At 40.4% G+C, this 21,119-nt stretch overlaps 1 protein-coding gene across 3 annotated transcripts in view; it reads left to right on the top strand.

Moving 5' to 3' along the window:
- The window catches only part of UST (uronyl 2-sulfotransferase), a 229,035-nt gene that overhangs the window by 121,478 nt on the left and 86,438 nt on the right, over positions 1–21,119 (top strand). For all 3 annotated transcript variants that reach the window (XM_075748443.1, XM_075748446.1, XM_075748445.1), the window contains exons 6-7: positions 7,363–7,460; positions 9,665–9,822. In XM_075748443.1, the coding sequence (XP_075604558.1) occupies positions 7,363–7,460; positions 9,665–9,822 (256 nt within the window). The remainder of the gene's footprint in view (positions 1–7,362; positions 7,461–9,664; positions 9,823–21,119) is intronic.

Below are 21,119 nucleotides of genomic sequence, written 5' to 3'. Positions count from 1 at the left end.
ATACTTTCAAATTTTATTTTCTCAAGTCAACTAAGCACTTGCAGGCAGCTCCCTCCACCCTTTCTCAAGATGGCTGGTGGACTTCTCCCTGCCTGGAGGGAAGGGGAGCTGTCTGGCCTGCCTTCTCCATCCATCCAGTCTCTGAGCTGGAGACTCCACACAGGAGAGTGTATCAGTCCTGCTCATGAGAGAGAATGCCATGCTAGACAATGAACAAAAATTGCTTATTTTCCTTTAATTTTATTCAGATTAAACATTGGAGAATTAGGGGTTTTTCAAGCTTCTAAAGTGCATTTTTATTTAAAGAAAGATTTTTGGTTTTTTAGAGCAGACACCTTTATGTTCCCCACTTTTTTAATATTTTTTTTTGCTTGTACACATGGTTGACTGGCTTCAAGCCAACATACTGGTGTGACTTGCTATCCAGACCAGTAATGCCAGAGAGGGAGCTCACTCTCAGAGAGGGAACAAAATGGCTTTGGAGCCTTTTGGTTTGCAGTAGCCTAGCTAGATGGCTGATATGGAGCAGAGCTGAATTGCAGGCACTTGAACGTTGCCTCCGTCCATAGATGGCTGTTGTTTCTCCAGAACAACTGTATATGGTCCTCTCAAAAATAGCCCAGTGAATAACCAGGAAAACATAGCAGGATCCAGTTGTTCTCATTGTTTCCTGGAAACTTCCTGCAAGATGCCAGGTCGTAGCCCCTGGCTACTGGCAGCGCGCTGCCACTGCCCTTCGATCCCCGGGACTTCTGTTCACCTGCGGGAAAGCCGGTCATCCGCAAGAGAGGGACTTCATTGTAGCTCGTAGGTAAACTCCCCCAGCTGTCAGAGTGAGTGGCTGACTAATGATTTGCTGACAGAAGCAGAGGTTGTAGGAAGCATCTGAAAAATCGGAAAAGAGGAGAAGGGAAGAGAGTATGTTTCCAGATAATAATAAGTGAAAATTTATTTGAGGGGGCAAAAAACCCAACACATTTATAAGAGCATGTTGCTTTGTTTTACACATTAGCTTCTGTTTTGAACTAACCTTTAAATAAGATGGCTGGAGGACAGCAGCTTGAATCAAATGACTCTACGGGGTGCTTTTGCTTGTCCAGCGTGCTGCTGCTAGGAGTCCCTGAAGCTTTCTAAAGGATATTCTTCTGATCTCCTGCATAGGCTGTTACTGTCTCCTTCTCTAGCAGTGCGCTGGGCCTTACAGAAGTATGGGTCATGAGAGGGCTCTTCTCTCCATTCTTCAATTGCTTGTGCTGCTGCTTTTTATCAAATACATGATTTAGCTGAAGGCAAAGAGCAGTTTGTTGAAGAAATTATAATGAGGGTTTTCTGGGAATTAAAGAGAGCAAGGATTTATTTTTTTTAAAAAAAACATATTTCAACTCCTGACAAATATGTGGAGGAAAGGAACTTGAATACCTGCAAAGGTATGAAATGTCTGTGCGGCCTTTCAAGAGCTGTACAAAAACATTCAGAAGAGAAAGAGTTGAAAGGAATATTATCTGTGACTGAAAACTAGTTTTAAAATGCAAACCTTAGCTCAGCTTTCAAATGTACTGTGTGTTGAAGATAAAACAACATACCTATTGACCTTTAAGCAGGAAAGCAATGGTTAAAGCCAGCTAGAAGAGTTCATCTTTGGGGAGCATGGCCCGAGCTGTTTGGTGCCCCAGGCGCTTCCCTCTTTTGTGCTCTGGACCCCAAAATCCTGTCACTGGCCTCCATCTGCTGTAGCATCTGTCTTCACAGGGCAGACCGAAATCTGTTGCATGGACCCACCAGAGGATTAGGCTCAGGGGATGTCTCTCATAGCTGTAGTCTTCTCTTTCACAGCAGTTGAGATCCTCTTCAGCATGAAACGTGAGGCCCACCTCTACTGTGTCGTCAGTAACTATGCGAGATCTGCCAGGTAGCTAAAGAGAGAGAAGTCCCTGGGATCCATGATTTCACGGTGCCACGGAAGATGATGCTGGGAGTGTGGATGGCTCTTGCGGCAGTGGCAGTATTTGGGCATAGGGGGACAGTCAGTGCTGGGCTGAAACAGCCATGTGCTCAGGTGACTGTTTCCCAATGACTGCATTAACAAAATGACTAAAAGAAACAAACGTGGTGACTGAAGTCATTAAATGTGGCCTGCGTCACTCCAAAGGGGATGCGCCCTGCACAGCTGGAGTGCAGAGGTGCTGTGGTGGCATCACGGCATTTCCGTGAGCAAGGTCTGCATTGTTCGCTCTTCTGGTAGAAGACCAGAAGGCAACAGAGGGAAAGAAAAGGGTTCTGATGCTTTTTGAGCTGATGGAGCCCACGCAGGAGTGAAGGGGCAATCACAGCTGGTGCAGGGGGTAGTTTGGGGACAGAAACCCACGTTTTAGTTTGCTAGATCAGCTCTGCCATATCATGGAGCTTCTCCTTGAAGTGCCCACTGCTCGCTCTGCAGCCTGCCACTGGTGTTCCAGTAGGCTTGTCCAGCTTGCTGTCATCTCCAGAGGGCCATCATCCCAGTCTGGCACAATCCAGCCCTCCTTGGAGGGGCTCAGTACTGCAATAGCATGGGCTGGAAAACACTTGGCTTTCGCTGCATTGGCAATGCTGGTTGGGAAGTGATGCACAACAGTGTGCTGCCAGTGCCATTAGCATAGCTGCATGGACAAGTACCAAGTGACTCCAGAATTTGAAAGAAATGGATTGTCTTGCTGCTGTGTGACTCTCGTTATCCAAATACTTGATTGAGGTTGAATAGAAACATTAACTATCACCTGATGAAGTAAAAACCTCTCTAATTAGGGTTAGAAATGTGTTGCATTATAGTTTGTTTTCCGTAAAAATATGTAAATTTGTGCTCCTAAATAAGATTTAGTAAGTCACGTTACTTATATTTGAAAACTTTCATGCCTTGAAGTCAAGTACCTTGACTTTTCAATGTCTCTCTGTAGGAAGTTGTGCTTTTCCTTATTTCATATTTACACTCATGAGCCCTTCTCTGAGCTTTCATGTTTACATTTTCTTCCCCATCACTCTACGGCCACCCAGAGCTCCCTAGCTGGGATCAGAGAAAGCAGTGGATTTATTTTTTTATTTTTTTTTTCAGCGTGGTTGTATTTAGTTTATATGATGTAACATTGTCCTCAGGATGTAACGGTCAGTTTGACCCCTTTACAAACACTGAGCAAGTATGTGAGAAAACATTTTACAAGCCACAAGAGGATTCTTGGGGGCTCTCAGCAGAGCAGAAGAATTTTCCTTGGCTGGCAACGGTGGGGACTAGACTGCACCGCTGACTGTAGCAGCGTATGAAGAACAGCCTTGTAAGCAGGACAGGTCACCATAGACTGGGCTCACTCACTGGTTTTCCACATCGTTTTACTTCATTTCCTTTTATGGAAACTTGAAAGGTATTTATTTAGGTTGCTGCTTCCTCTGTAGCCTTCAGGACACACCTCAACTTGAGGCTTAAGTAAGGAGCATGCACCGTGGCTGGGCTGTAAGCGGGGGTCTCCTGGTTCCACAGAAGTTGCAGTATCCCACGCGAGTAGGGCATGGAAAGATGACATGTCATATTTTTCATTTTGATTGTGACAGAAAGGCTGTTTTTATGGCTTCCCATAGATTAACGGAAAAATCTTTGCAAGGCATGTATCTATTTGAGTTACGATTGATTGTATGGGGTACTAAGAATTGTCGTACATCCATGGCACAGTCTGGTGTTTCTGTAGTTTTTTGATTGAGACACTGAGGATCAAGAAATAGGGAATGCTTTGAAGCTCAAGAATTATTTCTTTTTTGAAAAAAACTTAGATGGTTCTTCTACTGGACAAAAAAAATTATTTCCCTCAGTACTCTTAGGATTTTACATTAGGAGAAAAAAAAAATCAAACTCTCAAATAAAGGTCACATCCTTTTGTATATGGTACAGTTTTTGCCATGAGTTAAGGACATTAACTTAAGTAAATTGTTTATTGTTCTACAAAAAATATTTTGAAATTTGCCCCTTTTTTGTGATAGCATTAAAATTCCCTAAGGAATTTCATATCCATGAAATATTTTTAATTATGTGCTGACTTCCTCTTATGACATGTGTGAACTTGCTATGGCAAATAAAACTGTTTGTTTGTTATTAACTTTAAAAAAATATATTAATAATACACCTTTTATCTATTTCTGATAGTTCAGTAGTCTGGCTCGTTGACAGATTAATAGATCAGGGCATGTTGTGATTTTTGTACGAAAGACAATTTCTCAGAAGAAGGAAGTAGACATTACCAATTTACCATTTCAGCCAAAATTGTAACAACAATAGAAAAATATAGTGCTATTAAAAAGAAAGATAGTTTCTGTTGTTACTTGCAGCCCCAGGGCTGGTTCCCGGGCATCCCTCTGCCCTGCTGGAGACAGAAGCCCAGCGGGACGTAAGCAGTGTGGATTATAGCCAGGAGCTGAGGAATACAATAAAATTCCTCTTCCTTTATTGTGGAGGGATATGATCAAAGTATCTCTGTGTGTTTTCTTTCTGTATCTCTCCTGGTTGTGTTGGAATAATTATTTTTTTTTACAAGGCTTCTCCAGTGATTTAAATGAGCAAGACTGTCATCTGTCACCTTGAAATTTTTAGTCTCACATAAAAATCTTTCTACCCTGAAAGATCCATGTCCTGCTGGGAAAACACACTTACTGGGAAATGTGGCATTAATGTTGCTTAGGATAGCAGAATAACAGCACCTAGAATAATGTCATTTCACTTTAGCTTTCCGTGCTCAGAAAAAAAAAACCACCAGAAATTCCTGTAAGTCCTGCTAGCAACAGAAGAGCAGTTTCCTGTAGGTGCGTTTGAGTTTTGTAATGACTAGCACACAGTTTGGGCCAACCTGTCTTTTTTCCCACCTCTTGGTTAAAAACTGTGATTTCACATCTCACGGACCTGTGTAATTATCACCAAGTAAAATCTCCTCTGAGGGCATGGATGGCGGCTGCTCATTTATTTCACAGATAATGAATACAGTAAAATAGGAAAAGCAAGCAGGTGCTGGAAGTGCATCAGGACCCTCCGGCAGCTGTAACACGGATCACGGTGGTGGTGGTGGTGAACAGAGACTGGAAAGGGGCAGCGCTTTTACTGCAGAGAAAACCTGGTGCTTCTGATGTTGGGAATGTGAAATGTGTGCTGTTGTGTGGCGAAAAATTGTAGGTTCAGATGAAACTATACCTGGCCTTTATCTTAAAGTTCATCAACGGGGCAGGGGGGGAAGATTTTTCTCTCTCATCCTTTTGCATTCCTTCCACAAATCAAATTCAAAGGGAGTTACCACTCGATAGTTTAGATTAGTGCTGTCCTGGTTGTTTCAGTGATCCTATAGCAGTTTACCCTGAAAGGGAGTACTAAAAATCTCTTTTTGACTACTTATAAGTTCTTCACTAGGTAAAGCTGCAGGATTTTCCATGTGAATTTAGGTTGCTTTTATTGTATGGATGTTTCTCCAGCTGTATTAATCAACTATTTTTTTCAGAATGACATGAAGGTCCCTGTTACACTTTTGTGTTGGGTATTGATACTTATTTATCCCAGGGAATATTTTCTGACTCACTGTATTCATTATTCTTGCAAAGAAACGATAAGTTTCTTTGTTGTGAGGTAATGTCCGTTCACCTTTGTATGGGAGTGAGAAAAGAAGAATGGTTCTCAACTGGGTGTTACTAATGATTTTTAAGTCTTACATAGGTGTTTCTGCCTTTCAATTAATCCATCAATCAAGTGCAAGCTGGCTTGGACATAATTTAAAGTATTGTCAGGACAATATCAGATTTTTTAAAATCCAAGCAATTTATGAATTAGTTGCAGGTCTCTGTAGGTTCTTATGGAGACCGAAAATATGTATCCCTGAAAACTTCTCTGGTGGTGTCTATTTTAAAAGCACAATAAAAACCTTTAAAGAACTGCAAATTTAATTCATGTTAAAAAAAACCCTATTGGGATGATAGGAGGGACGCATTGCCTGTGCCACCTTCCTGTGCCACCAGTAGATTTTTTTATCATAGATTAGCATAGATTGCTTTTTCATAGCATTAAGAGTGGGGGGCTGGTTAGCTTCTGCTGAGAGCCTTGAATGTCAAAATTCAGGTCTTGACCATAAATCTTCTCTGTATTTAAGGCAAGCCCTTCTCAGTATGCTGGAATACACTGGGGGGAGCAGGGGAGATGGGCTGCCTAATTGGCAATTTTTAGGTTGTTTTCTTTGATAGTTCCTCACCATGTGATTTACTTCCCAGCCCAGGAAGGGTGTGTTGCCCACTGGAATGTTCTCTATCGTGTTTTATTTACTAGATGAAGTATGGATTTGATTAGTTGTTGGTTTGATATTGATGTGTATCAAGCCTATTGTATTATAAAAGCACGGGCCTTTAAATAAGAATGAAGATTGGTTTTGCGAAGATGAGATCCTTTCATCTTTGCTTATGTTGTCTTGCACTTTCTTTTTTTTCCCCCATACGTCTCTCTGGAGTCAGTGGATCTGCTTGCCCCCAAGCAAACAGACCCCCAACAGTGGGTCTGTTTGACTAGATAAGGATAGTGGAATTCAATCCCACTTGCAGGTACGTTTATTACTGTGCTAGAGTAAAGCTAGAAATGGAATACACTTTCTCAGGGTTCAGGAGCTATGCCTAGTTTTTGAAAAATGATAAATAGCTCCTAATTAGATGAACGATAAATCAGGAAAATGATAAATACTTCCTAATAAGCCCTTTTCTCAGTGGGGGTTTACACAATAGGCTCAGTTTTGAACATCTGAGGAATGTACAGAACTGTAATCAAAAGTGATGTATGTTTTTATATCAAGAGTAAGATGTGCAAATTATAGCTTACTTCTGTTCATTCTAGTCATTGAATGAAGCAGAATAAAAAAAATTAAAAAAAAGGAAAATAATTGTTGTCTCAGTTTGATTTATTCTGGCTACTTTAGGTTTCCCCCAGGGTGTATTTAGAAGAAAGGAGAGACTGAAAATAATCTCCTGAATATTTTAAATATAGCTCAAAATGAAAGTTGATCCATGTGTTCTGCTTTGAGTAATGCAGTAATCTCAATATAATAATTGTGTTATTTGCAACAAGGAAAAAAAAAAGGTCTTTTTTGCATTCTGCACAAAAACACTTTTTTTTTTCCCCCCCCTCCTGAAACTTTGTAATGATATTTAGAAGTAGGTAAATTGACCGGTAGATGACTTTTAAGGTATTTGGTACAGCCTCAGCACAATTCTTTGACTCTGAGATGACTGTATAAAATATGAGGTAAAGAAAACACTTGAATAGACAAAGGGAAATGCAGTATTCAACCTCTTTTTTTTTTTTTTTTTTCCTTTCCTCCTCCACAGGACATTAATGTATGTATCCTTGAAAACTACCCTGAATGTTCCAATCCCAGGTTATTTTACATCATACCGTATTTCTGTGGACAGCATCCAAGATGCAGGTAAATATATACAAGGTTTCCCAATTTGTTCAGCAATAACTATTGCCAATATTTCATCAGAACCTGGTAATAGAGAGGCAACAGTTATTTGAAGTACAAGAGAGAAGTGTAAGTACAATGTGGCGCTATATACGGTAACTGCGTGCATGTATTTTAGAACAAGGAAGGTAATGCAAATGTAGTACTATTTTTTTTTTCTTGATTTAATACTTGAATAATTCATCAAATCTGAATGTATTTATGTGTGGGTTTTTTCCTGGGTTGACAAGGTGAGAATGGCAGTGAGCACTCACTACTCATTTTACCTGCACTGTAATTTTGTAATACACGTTTTAGCTCTGCTCAGATGCTCATGTCAGACCTATATATGAGGAATTCCAGGTTTCTATGTCCATGTAAGAAATAGTAATCATACTTAAGACTCTGTAAAGTGCAGCTTTCTACTGCTGTAATTGAGCTAGCTCATTTTTAATATCTCTTTATGCCATTCTCATATTGCTGTATTAATCATACTGCATAGTAAACTTTTATGCAATAATACGTGAATAATTTTAAATACCTTCTTGTTTTCAAATACTTTTATGTTGTTGGTCACAGCATGTTCTTTATTAGGTTTGTTCAACTTCAAAGTATTCTATTTATTTATTTATTGTTACTGCTTCTCCATAGTGGAAAAACTGTACATGTTTTCAAAAATTTCTTTCAAAAGCCATACTTTGTTGTCGCAGTAATAACAAGTGAAAATGTGTTCCTTCTTGGGTCTCAGTTTCTAAGTATCTTTGCTGTAAAATCCTGCTTCAGTTTTTTGGCATAAGTGAAGTTGTGATTAAGAAACAAAACAGATTCATGACTTCATTTTCATTACACATTTTTTGTTAATGTATTTTGGCCTCATTTGCAAATGCTTATGGTTGCACATTTAACTTGTGTGCATGAGTAATCCCATTAACAACAGTCACATACCTGAATGGTTTCACAACCTATCTCTGTGAGGTTCACAAGCAGTAAATTGCTTGTTACAGATCTTTGTCTCTTATCATGCCCTTGCACTTCCTCCAGCTGCTGCTTAGTCTCAGAAGGAGCTGCAAGAAGGAGGCTCATAATATTTGTTAGGATACTCTGCTCTTCCAGACAATGGATCAGTGCACAGAAAGTGGTAGGGAATTAAAACACTGCTCCAAGTCTGCTCTAGTAGGAGTGTAAAGCAATAAGCTTTTCCACATGTCATCAAAAGAGCTTCTGACAAATGCTGGTAAATTCAGTATTATATAGATTTTGCGATAGCCTAATAGAGTCAGGGAAGACAAGTCAGCCACTCACAGGTAGCATATGTGACTCAGATGTTCATCACACCAGCTGGACCCTGTGAAATAGCTGATTTCCTTTAGTTTGGGACACTGGCATTATATCCCCTATCAATATGAATGCTGTCTGCTGCTCCCAGGACATAATTGATATGAGTTAGTCTAAGGGATTTAGGATTCACATGCTTGTCTAACCAAACTCTGCTTCCAAGAAGCTATGAGAGAAGCATAAAGATGTACTGGTGTTCTGCCAGCTTGTCCCACTGGGGGAAAAGATTGAATAACCCTAAACTGATCTTCAAAACCAGTATCAGTCAGAGCAAACAAATGTGAATCCTGTAGTGGAGCCGCAGATAATGGCAGGGCAAGGAAAGCTCATGGAGACTTTGGCAGAAGATAAAATGAAGGACAAGGTGGGAAACAGTCCAGTAGCCTCCTGTGTGGTATTCACTGGGTGACAGCAGGCAGTGGTTGCTCACAGCAGTTCTGATGTGGTTCAGAGACACCGCCCCCCCTTAGCACCCTTCATCACCCAAGGAAGTCATTCCTCCTGTGAGACGGGTCGTGTTTCCAAGTCAAAATACAGAAGTTCACAAGTTTGAACTTATAAACAACTTGGCGGAAGATGTCTTCAGACCGGAGTACTTCCACGCAGTGATTAACCTCCTTTTAATGTGATCGTGTTTTTACATGCCAAACCAATTCTAGATGTTGTGCAGAAAAGCTCAGTAAGCCACTCAGGTTTGCTGGGGGGGTTTTTTAATGTCCTGTTAGAAGTACAGAACTAAATATTTTTTGATTCAGTTGTGTTCTTGGCTTGAATTTCTGAAGTAAATACGTATTTAAACTTCTGGATTTTTTTCTCTCCTCCCTCTCTCTCTCTCCGTTACTTTCATACAGGGAGCCTGGTGAATGGGCTCTTGAACGAGCAAAGCTGAACGTTAATGAAAATTTTCTGCTTGTGGGCATTCTGGAGGAGTTGGAGGATGTGCTGCTTTTATTAGAAAGATTCTTACCTCATTATTTCAAGGATGTGCTTAGCATCTACAAAAACCCAGGTAACTTTTTCCATTAAAAAGCCATTCTTGCAGAAATTTCCGCAAAATGTGCGTGGCTGCTGAAAGGTACGTGTTTATGTCTCGTTTAGTCAATGAAGAGATTTATCTCCCTGTTAGGGAGCAGATTTGATTGATGGGGAAGCATACATACTCAGCTTTTATTCTTAATGTTACTGTGTGGGTTTCATTCCTGGGCAAGCACTTGGTGCTCCACTGATCTTGCCACATGCCAGAAAGCTTCCCGTTTACCACTGCAGTGGCTTTTTCTTTTTTAATTCTGTCATACTCAGCTCTCAAATAATACTGTCAAAATATTCTTAACGTGATGTCAGCAATATCAACCTAAGTAAACCTTCAAGAAATGGTTTGGGGAGCTGGATGGTCTGGAGATTCTCCAGTACCAGGATATTTATTTTCCCTCAACCTTGACCAAGAGTTGAAATGAAGTGAACCTTCAGTTAAACTGAATTTAGGTAAAGTGCAAATAAGACCACTTATTTACAGCAGTTTAAGTAGCATGCTGAGGAGGGAGACTTACGAGCCTTGAGTAGAGAAATGAAAACAGAGAGCACTTAACCTACCCCTTAATGTGCACTCCACAGTCAATCTGAAAGGGTTATCTCTTCTCTGCGTCAGTCCATCCCTCCCAACACTTATTTATTGCTAACTTCTTTAGAAGACAGTCTTGTGTCCTACGCCTAAACCAAGAAATACGATGCTTCTGTGGGGCTGTGCATGTCATTCCAGCAGAACTGATTTCCTGCTTATGTTTGGCTGGGCCATCAACACTGTATGAACCAAGGAGGGGTAAAACTTCCCTTCTTGCTTGGTGTCTCATTCATGTCAGCATGAAACGCCTACAGCCACTGAAATGTGTGGTTTGTACCAAGTTGTATATTAAAAACACACGGATCAAAGATTGATTTTTGTTTGTAATACATGCAGTTGATGGCTTGCTTTTGACTGAGAGCAGCTATCACAGTAACCAGTCACTTTGGAGAAATGATGGGCTTCTGTCCATAACCAGGACTTAGGGGTGACTGTCCACCAATCCCTGCTTCCAGGATGCATCTTTGAAAATTTTGTATTTGGCAATGATACGGTTATTACAGGGACAGCGTGTCATTCCTCCTCTGAACATGATTTCAGTGGGTCATTACTGCTTGCAATAAGGCAGTTAAGGCAGCTATTTAGAAGGTGTGAGTGTTACTTTGTTGTGGTGCTATATCCAGCCATAGAGCTATCTTAATAACAGACATAAGGAGAGCATGGTATGGTATTGACATGAGAGTAGTGCCCAGTTTTGAATCAGTTATTTTTATTTTCTTTGTACATTAAAAAATAAAAAGATCTAAGTTTGTAGTATATGGAAGTCTTCCTAAAGGTTTGCACAATTCAGTCTCCATGGTTTTCCCATGGGGATGTTAGATGAGAGGGAGGCAGGGGATCAATAGAAGGATGCTCTCTTTGCAATGAGCGGACTTTTCTTCGGAAGTCTATAGGACTTCCTCAGCTGTTCTATGCACCATAGGTTCTTACTTCTCTTACGTAGGGAGAAGCTGACAAACAGCATGCAGGGTCTCGATTTTCATCAGAGTGCCCTAAAAATAGTCAGGTGTGAAATCAGCAATCTCCCAGAATAGTTAAGTGCTGAATAATCTTTCTCTTCTCTGTGTATATTCCAGTATCTGGGGGAAATTTGATCCCCTGTTTCAGGACAGTGATTTCCTCTGGGATTTCATGTTTAAGACTGCTCTTTTGTCATGTCTGAAGATTCACCTCTTTCCTTCAGTATTCCTCATGCGAATTAATTTTTTGTTTTATTTTTCCCATTCACTTATTGACAAGGAAGAACAGAAAGGAAACAGTTTCCTTGTGTTAACTCTCTCTTCCTCTTTTCATACATGCGTATGTTTGGGAGTTTTTTCCAATCATAATTATTTTCAGGTTATTTCTGAGCTGGTGCTAATGCTTACCAAAAAACTTAACAGGATCAGCCAGAAAGAAGAAAAAGAAAAAAAAAAAATCCAAGTGCTGTATAAGAAATCTTACATCGTTCTCAGGGCACCTGAGACCTGATCTGCAACACCCTCTGCTGTTGCATCATGAAGTGTTGGGAAGAAGAGATGTTATTCTGTCCAGCTGTGTAGTGATCCCAGAAAACAGCAAGACACTTGGGACCATAACTGACGTTTTGTGGGAACTAACACTTGCAGATTAAATCTATACAATTTATAGTTTTGACTGCTGACCTGCTGCTCTACCCAAGATAGTCTTATGGCAGTCTTTTCTCTTTTCATATGAAGAAAGTAAAGCTTTTCCAGAACTTATCTCTTATCAGTTGAATATATTGAGATGAGAAAAACACGGTGAAGGACTGTGTACAGAAAGGTGATCCACTTCCTGGTCAGTGAATCTCTGCACCAGAGTCCACTGCAATAAGCAGTTCTGGGTAGACACAATTCAAAAACTGGATTTGTAGAGCTGCTTTGAAGCAGAAAGTAACTGAAGGAAGGCAATTTGCATCTAGTGTTGCTTTAGTGGATTACATAGATTAGAAAGCAGAGTAGGAAATTGGTGATTGCTGTCCCACCAACACCATAATCTAAACCAAACTAAAAGCATATACCTCTTGCTGTAGGAAGCAAACTGCTGGATGTTACTAAACCCATAAAATCACATGTGCATTTCAATACATCTGTGGGAGTTCTGGGTTAAACCCCTTCTTCCCAAAGATGGGACCCTCCACCCTCGTTACAGGTGCTTTGGGTGGGCACCAGATCACTACAGCTCCCATCCAAGCAAACTTATTATCGGGAGCCTTCGGTATAGGTTGATGTTAATACAAATCAGGAGATCTGGAAACTTCTTCTCATCTCTGTTTCCTTTAACCATGCAAGCCATATTCAAGCTTCTTTGTTACTTCTGTGTCTGTGGTAAAATTTCTCATCTGAGACAACCTGTAACAACATTTATTAAGGAGCACTTGCTCAGTGTCCTCCTCCTAGCTAGAAGGCAAAACCTGTAGCATTTTTACCTTCAAAAATACGTTGTTGTTATTGTTCTGAAGCAGAAGATCAGTAAAACTGTGGCTCTATTGATCAGATAGTTAGTGGGACATTTACATCAGAGAGCACAGAAATGTGAGTGCAGATGTCAGTCTGTATATGTGATGACACAGATAACTGCTTAATGCAATATGACTTGAATGCTTTTGTCGGTGATGCTAATGATATGTTTTACATAAGCTGGCAGAAGGAAACTGTGAAGAAAGGTGAAATATAAAAAAATTAGAAGAGTGAAATGCAATTGTCTGGTTCAGACATTATCACTAACAGTTGGTTATCAAGATTTTTAATGTATTTTACTTGCCAGCTCCTGTGTATTTGTTCTGTGCTGGCTTTTTCTTTTTGAAGGTGTCACATTTTGAAATGCACGCCAATTTTTCTCAAATTTTGTGAGTTGGTAATGCTGCATGACAGGAAATTTTAGTTTCAGAGGACACTAGGAAGATAATTTTCTTCATTGCCTTAATAAAAATGTTGCATTCAGCTAATCTGTACACCAAATATTTTGACTTGCGTGTTTCGTAACAATGCACAACAAAATGTGAAGGCTCTTTGTGGTGCTGAAGTTTTCATTGGAATCAATCTGGGTTTATCTTGTAGAATACTTTAGAGCTACAGGCTTCTTGTTTTTCTCTTTTTCCACTCTCTCCTTGAAATTAAGTATTTTCAGAATGTTCATACCAAGTCCAGAATTGCAAAAGGACTCTCTTTTTTGATCCCTGTCTTTGCCAAAATGACAAACTCTTTTTGCCTCGACAGCCAGAGCTGCCTTTGACAAGAGATCAAAAGGAGGGAGGGAAGATGGATTGTGCAATAGATAGATGGATCAATAAATGGGTAGAATAAATTAAAAATATATATATATTACTGTGTTTACTAGATTTCTTTGCTAATACAGTAAAATTTGCTCAAAATTTCATCTTTTTTCCCCAGCATCAGAGCAGATAGGGTCCAATCACAGAGCCTTGGATTATATTTACTTCAAAATTTGGAAGTATTCACTTAACTTTTTGAAAGACCTGAAATAGTTATAGCATAACTTCACATGTAAAATCTCTCCTCAGTCTCAGGAGCACAACTGAAGAAAAAATAATTGGTCAGTCCTGTTCATTTTTGCTGGCTGTAGCTCACTTCCATAGCCTGGCCGGTAGCCAGAAAGCAGAGAATACTTACACAGTTTCTTTTGACATGGGCATGTTTGGGTTTCATATCTTTGGTGGTTTCAAGAGGCAGAAAATACACACTATACACAGCAAAACATAGAATTTTCTTCTGTCTTGTCAACTTCTGTGTCATGGGGTAAAAGTTAACAGCATCTAATTTGAAAGAATAGGCAATAAAATCTTTATCACCTCAGAAATAGCCCATATCCTCTCACCTTTCTCCAAGAGTTCATAAATTTTCTTTGGCACTAGAAGCCCTATAAAAACACTTCTTCCCAATACCAGAAAAAAAATCTTTGTTTCTTGAAAGTTAAATTTTGCATGGAGAATGTGTAGATCTTACTCTATGGCAAGAAGACTGACAAGCTTTTCAAACAGTGATTTTTATTGAGCACAATGAAATTACTCATGCTGTCAGCTGGAAGAAAATATATTGTTCAGATAAACTGTAAAATGTGCTTTTTTTTTTGAAAATGCAGTAGAAATGTGTGTCTCATTAAGAATCACATTTACAGGGAATGCTTTTAACTGTAGTGTAGTATTATCCATGGTAATATAAACTTGCTGATTTTTTAAATCCATTGTGTTCATGAATACAATGTCACAGTCTTGATGTTTTCTATTTATGAGCTTCCCCTTCTCTTTAAACTCCGTAAGGAGGGAGATGCTGCCATTTGTCAGTAGTGCAAGGCTGAGGTCTTGTGAGGCAGATGGTGAAGCCACCTTTGATGGAGGTAGGAAAAGGATGGGATCAACCCTGGAAGCCTTTGCAACTGTGCTGAAGATTGCTCCTGTGCTGGGGCAGCACTAAGGTGGGGCATGCCTTCAGATGATTGCTGAGCGTTTTCCCACTCCTTGTCAAAATGAAACTCTTTGCAAGTGGAGAAAGCTGAGAGAGGCTTTTCTTGCTTTCCTAATCTTCTCTTCCAGGCTATCACTTTTTTAGCAGTGCTCCCCATACTCTGACTGACACCCTTAGTACTAAATTCTTGTGGCAGCCTTTCTCCCACCCTGTTCTTGGGCTGCTCTGGCAAGGTGTGGATGCTATGCATTTGGAAATGTTCAGGAACTTAAAGTCATTGCTGGAAGAGTTGCTGTGATATGAAGAAAGTAAAGGGCGGGAGGGAAGATCCCACTGGTTTTTTACCCCTCCGAGGAACTGGAATGGATGTCTTTGCAGGCACAACCTCCAAGACCAAAAACTCTGAATAAGAAATGTTCAAAGAAGTCTGATGGAAGGAGGCATTGCTTTTTGTGAGTGTCGTTAAATAGTGATCATCTTATATTCCGCCTTTGTTCAGCACAAAATGAAGAGAAAGAAAAAATGGGAACAAGTGATCTGCAGCTTCCAATAGTCTGCCTGCTTCTCATGAGCTGTACTTTCTGGAGAGGGTTGTGACTGAGATGTGGAAAAGGAATATATTGGTTCATCTCTTGTGGCACAAATGCACAACCTTTCTCCCTCCTACAAGCAGCTTGGATTAGATTCAGTTTAAATTCTGATTATTTTTTTTCATCACTTCTTTGCATCTGCTACCTTCTTAAAACAGAATTTGGGAAAACTTTGAACACATTCATATATTCAAAAACTTTGGAGACTCCAAACATGCCGTCTTTTCTTTTGCCTCACACTCTAAAGCAGCTTTGTGTTTTCCCTAAATAGTAATCTCAGGAGGAATCACTGTGTATGAAAGTTCTCTACAGAAGAGGAAAATTCTAAATTTTGTGTGGAGGTAAAGCATGAGATGGAACATGGGAAGTAACTAACCATGAAACACTTCCATGGCACGTTCCCATCCATTATGCGAAGCAAAGTAACTGTATGTGCGACTGAAAACGTTTTGTCCAGAAGGTGGTGTAATCTCCCTGCTTTTTTGGGACTTTCAGGGGACGCCAACACTCTGCCAGTGGTAATAGCGCATGTGAATGTACATTCTGCCTGGGTGGCATTTTCTTCTTTATCACTCAACATCCTGTTCTGAAAATAGAAAATAAAAATAGGAAATGTGAACAAACCGTTTCTTTCTTCTCCCTCTGAAGTCTGAATGTTCAGAATTACTTAGAACGCTCTGAAACAATGTGTATGCTAAAATAGGCAATTTGAGCTCTAGGAAGAGTGTTTAATTTTATTTTTGTTTCTTGTATTGTAAAACAAATTCCCAGTTCTCTGTGTGCAAGAAAGGCAGGAGAGAGGAAGAGCCACAGCGCGTATCCCTGAGGGGTGTTTGTTCCCAGTTAGGTCGATAGCATCTAGGACATTCTATTCTGCTCCTTGGTTTGTTTTATAAAGCTGAAGGTAGTATCAAAAGCTGTAGACACATTATTTAGCTCTTCAGCAATGAAAACACAAGGTTTGGAGAGCAAGGACAAAATTGGACTGCCTGTTCTGAGATGCCTTGAAGTTAGTGGATGTGCCAATCAGTGATAAGCCAAATCAGTGGAAATACCCTTTCTTTTTCCAATTCCATACAAGGAAAATGTGGTGTTTTCTGTCTTTCAGAGGTTTCAAATCCCTTTGTGGATAAACTAAGCAGTTTTAAGAATAGGAGCTCTTGGAAGGATTTGAGCACTTCTGGGCTTTCTCATGACTGTGTTTTTCAAAAGCTCTGCTAGGTCTTTGGAAGATTTGTCTCAAAAGCTAAACTTCTCTGTGGCAAGTTCTGCAGCAAGATTGGCAGCTCATAACAGCTGCAGTTCCTGTTCTGCTGAGGAAGGTGAAGCCACTCCAGACTATGTGTGTGTTGCATGAGAGACATAACTGTGGCACCAAAAGCTTTATCCATGATAGTATCAGTCTCGTGGCTAAAATACAGGCAACAGTAAAGGTGTGGCAATAGAGTTTGGTGTGGCTTTCCACGCCCACGTGGACCTTGTATGCATCCAGGCTCAACTCCGCTGTATTTACTGTTCCCTGCTAGCGTGTGCTTGTTAGATTGGAGTTAGCTTGTATGTGCGTAGTTACGCAGCAGAGTAAACAAATATACCTATATATGCCTATAAATATATCTTGTGGCCCAAAATGAATGACACATTTTGAGATGAAAAGTGAGGTAGCTGGCAGCCTGACATGACAATGACACTCACTCCAGATAAGTGTTGCCCAGAGAGGTTGTGGCTGCCCCATCCCTGGCAGTGTTCAAGGCCAGGTTGGATGGGGCTTTGGGCAACGTGGTCTAGTGGAGGGTGTCCCTGCCCATGGCAGGGGGGTTAGAACTAGATGATCTTTAAGGTCCCTTCCAACCCAAACCATTCTGTGATTCTATGATATGATTCTAAATCTGCTCCCTCAGCTTATAGTGCAGGGAAGTGCAATTTACAGGTCCATCTGCCAAACATATTACTATGGTTCTGCTTTCTCCTAGAGTCAAGATGTGTGGTTGTCTTTGTAAGTACAGCAGCACCAGCAATAATCACTTAGATCAGGTGAGAAATTGAAGTGCTTCATATTGGCAGGTTGGGATGGTGGGCATGGTTCGTGAACTGGAGGAACGAGGAGGGCCAGTGTTGATCCACAGTGCCCCTGCCCAGCGCTTCTGGCATTGGAGGAGGTTGGGTGCATTCCAGGTCTCACCAATGAACGTGGCAAAGGGAGGATATGGTTTCTCTGCTTGCCAGTTACAATGCAGATTTTTGAAGACTTATTTTAGGCTTGGATTTTCATGGGACTTGAATTTTTAAATGCTTGGAATGCGTTGTAGTGGAAGGTGGCATCCGTGTTCCCCTAAATCATCCTTTGAAAAACCTGTATCAAATGTTTCTTTTCTGCTGAAGTTTATGGACACGTGAGCTCATAGACTGGCTCTGGAAGCCTAAAATGTATTGTAGAGAGATGCTAAGTATTTATTCGTAGAATTACTGAATCTTCCCTTTCTTTGTGCTGTAATACATATTGTATATACAGAGCTTGTGCTCTGCAGTCTACTACCTTTTTGCTTTTCCTCTCCACCACCTTTTTCATATTGCTCTTCCCCATCAACTGGCAAGGTCCTTACCTGAAGCCAAACATGCTTTATTTTTTTGCAGTCCCTTGTCTGAGCCTCTCCATCATGAGCAGAGTTTCCCCTCTCTAAATTTTCTGTATAATGCATTTATACCTGCAGGATTATGAAGGCTGCCACCACCTACGGCATCATATTCAGCTTCTAGTGCAATTGCAAAAGACTTCAGCCTCCAGATTTTGCATTTCATCCCACATCTTCATGATGCTCGCATTGTTTCAATTTCCTTTCATCAGATCTATTGATGGGCTGTCTGCTTTTGGACTAAACCCACACAGATGTAATTTCATACTTTGTTGCAGTAAAAACAAAACTTACTTGTAGTCTAAATCCCAAGGGGCCAATCAGCCAAACCCTTGCATCCCACGTATCAAGAATTCATGTGTATTTTTTTGTGTGTCAGGAGATCATTTTGAAGGGTTGGTGCTGGTATCTTTCAGGCAACTGTCATGTTTATCTAATGAGCATATCAGTCACTAAAGATGTTATGGTTTGTAACAGTGCTCCTGCTGTTCATCCGAGTTTGATTCCCTGATGCATCTTTTGAATGTTTCCTGTTCCTAGTATAACAAAATTAAAAACCTGTGGACAAGCAGCTTTGTTAAAGCCCTGGTGCAGAGGGAAAGCTGTGTTCGGGTGCAGCGTTAGCTGCATCTCATAAATAATCCAGGGTCACTGATGACAAAACACCACAAACTTTTTAATGACAGACAATTAAAGCTTGCAACGACAGTTCATTCCTTCTTGACTAACTTACTAAATAAAATCATAATGCTATTTTAATCAGTAACATGCCAGCTAAACCTCTATTACTCCTTCTGCTTTAAAAATAGCATTTGAATAAAAATTATAACAGATTATGCAAAGTGCTTCCTTGACAATATTGACCTCTATGCAGGCGGCAGAAGGCATAGAAGAGGCGGCGGGCAGCCATTATATCCCAGTTAAGAAGCCTACTTCTGTTCCCAGCTGCAGATCCAGGACATTTGCACACATCTTCATTTCACCTACGTGGAAACAAGCAAGTTGCACGAGGTGGCTGGGGCTGGAATCTGAAAAACTTTTGTTAATAGGACCAAAACAACTGAGAATTTACCTTGATTATTGTTGTGTCCCACAATATGTTTTCAGGAACAGTGTTCAGGGAGAAACATGTTATAACTGAAAACTGAGCGTATTGGGCATTGAAGACACAGGAACAGTATGGAGCAGATCACAGAGCTGACTATTCGCTTTGTTTTTAGGAGCATAATCATATTTTCAGTCTTCAAAGAAGACTATTGTATTTTCCCCTCAGACTTTCATGAAGTCCTGCCCCTTGTATCAGTGATAGAATACTTGTAAGAGCAATGTGAGTATCTTTTATGGCTCAGAAATGTTTTGAAAAATACTAAAGGCAAAGTAACTACAGAAATTTAATTACAAAAAAAAAAGCTTTTGCCTGTAGTTTTTTGTAGAGACCAGCACCCCTTCCTAAGGAATTACTTGGGGTTTCATGTAAACATTGCAATTTAAAATCAAGTTTATACAGTGATAAAAATGAGCTGCTATAATCATTAAAATGCTGTAATCATTAAAATGATGAAAACATGAAAGAGCATAAATTCTGACAAGTGAGGTGTGAAATTATAGCAAGGCACTTTCGGGCATACAGCTCGCTAAAGGCATTAAAGCTAATACCAAAAGAGTTTTTTCAACCACATCAGAACTAGGTGGCCCACCAGAAAGCTGGGGAGAGGGAGACAGTGGGTAGCTGGCAGAGGTGGCAGGGAGGCACTCCCAGGGAAGGCACGACCCCAGGGTACATCTATAAATACACCAGTTACTCCCAGAGGACACGGTGTATTGCGCTCTAAGTCATCTTAAGACCACTTTTACTACTATTAGAAAAGAAGGGAAAGAATTAGAATAAATTTCAGCAAAGTGCAAAGGTTGGTCCTTGATTACAAAGTTATAAGAATTAAAATGAATGAAATATATTAGTAGTGTAGCTCTCAGCTGCTACACAGGAGTCTTCTGGTATGTCTCCCAGCCATCGTTCCTGAGGGGATAATCTGCTCAGTGGAGCACAGCTTCACACCATGCCTGTGCTCCTTCCTCCCAACCCCTTTGCTTTACCTGCCCTGGGGGCAGTTTGTGGTGCTGGAGAGCTGACCCCTTGCTCTTCAGAGAGTGAGTCTTTCTTGGAGCTTATTGGAATTTCCCAGCCTTTTTGATCTGTCCCTCTTGAAAACTTGCTCTCTAAGAAGCTATAGCAAGAGAAGAGGTTTTTACTAAATATGACTAGGAAGATTCCTTTTTTCTTCTTTTTCTCTCTTCTTGGAGCGGAATCATAAATTTAGAAATGTAGTAAGAGTGTCCTTCCCTCCACTGCTCTCTAGGCTCATCTTCCCTCTCTCCTCCTTTTCTCCCAAATTGCATTCCCATTGTGTTCTTTAATTAGTATCTTCTCTCCAGTTGGGCTGCTTTTTCTATCATCTCCCACATTTGCACAATTGTTACTGCACTTTATAAATCTCAAAAGATGAGTTGTACTGTTTGCACTCAATTTAAATAACTTTTTAGTTACTTGCAGATGCTATCTATAATACAGATTACAGATTTGGTATTAGGGTGTGGCGGTTTTTTCTCCTCACCTATCTTTTCTCCTTGGCAGTGTGAGGAGTGCTGCTGTCAGAGCTAGTATTCACCAAGGATCTCTTTGAAACTGAAATTGCCAACTCTGCAGTGTGTCCTGTCATTCAATCAGCAGCTATTTTGGAAGAATGGGAGGTAGTCAGCATGACTACAAGCTTTTAAAGGGCTGCAGTGGTCACTTGGAGAGCAACAGATGAAAGAATCCAATTTTTGCACTGGTAGGAACTATAATAAAGAACAGGATTAACAGACAGTTTTGAAAAGTCAGTATGGTGTTTGTACAGCCTCACAAATCAACTAGTTCCTTGAAGGAGTCAGCAAGCGCAGGGATATAGATGGTACAGGTGTGGTTTTCAGCAGGATCTCTGTCCAAAAGCTCTTAAAAAAACCAAAGTGTCAGGATATGAGAGAGAATGTTCTCTGGCAGGGTA

This window comes from Balearica regulorum, chromosome 3, assembly GCF_011004875.1.
Source record: "Balearica regulorum gibbericeps isolate bBalReg1 chromosome 3, bBalReg1.pri, whole genome shotgun sequence".
In the NCBI taxonomy this organism is placed as follows: domain Eukaryota; kingdom Metazoa; phylum Chordata; class Aves; order Gruiformes; family Gruidae; genus Balearica; species Balearica regulorum.
The sequence above is the reverse complement of the archived record's forward strand: the minus strand, read 5'-3'. Positions and strand labels throughout refer to the sequence as shown.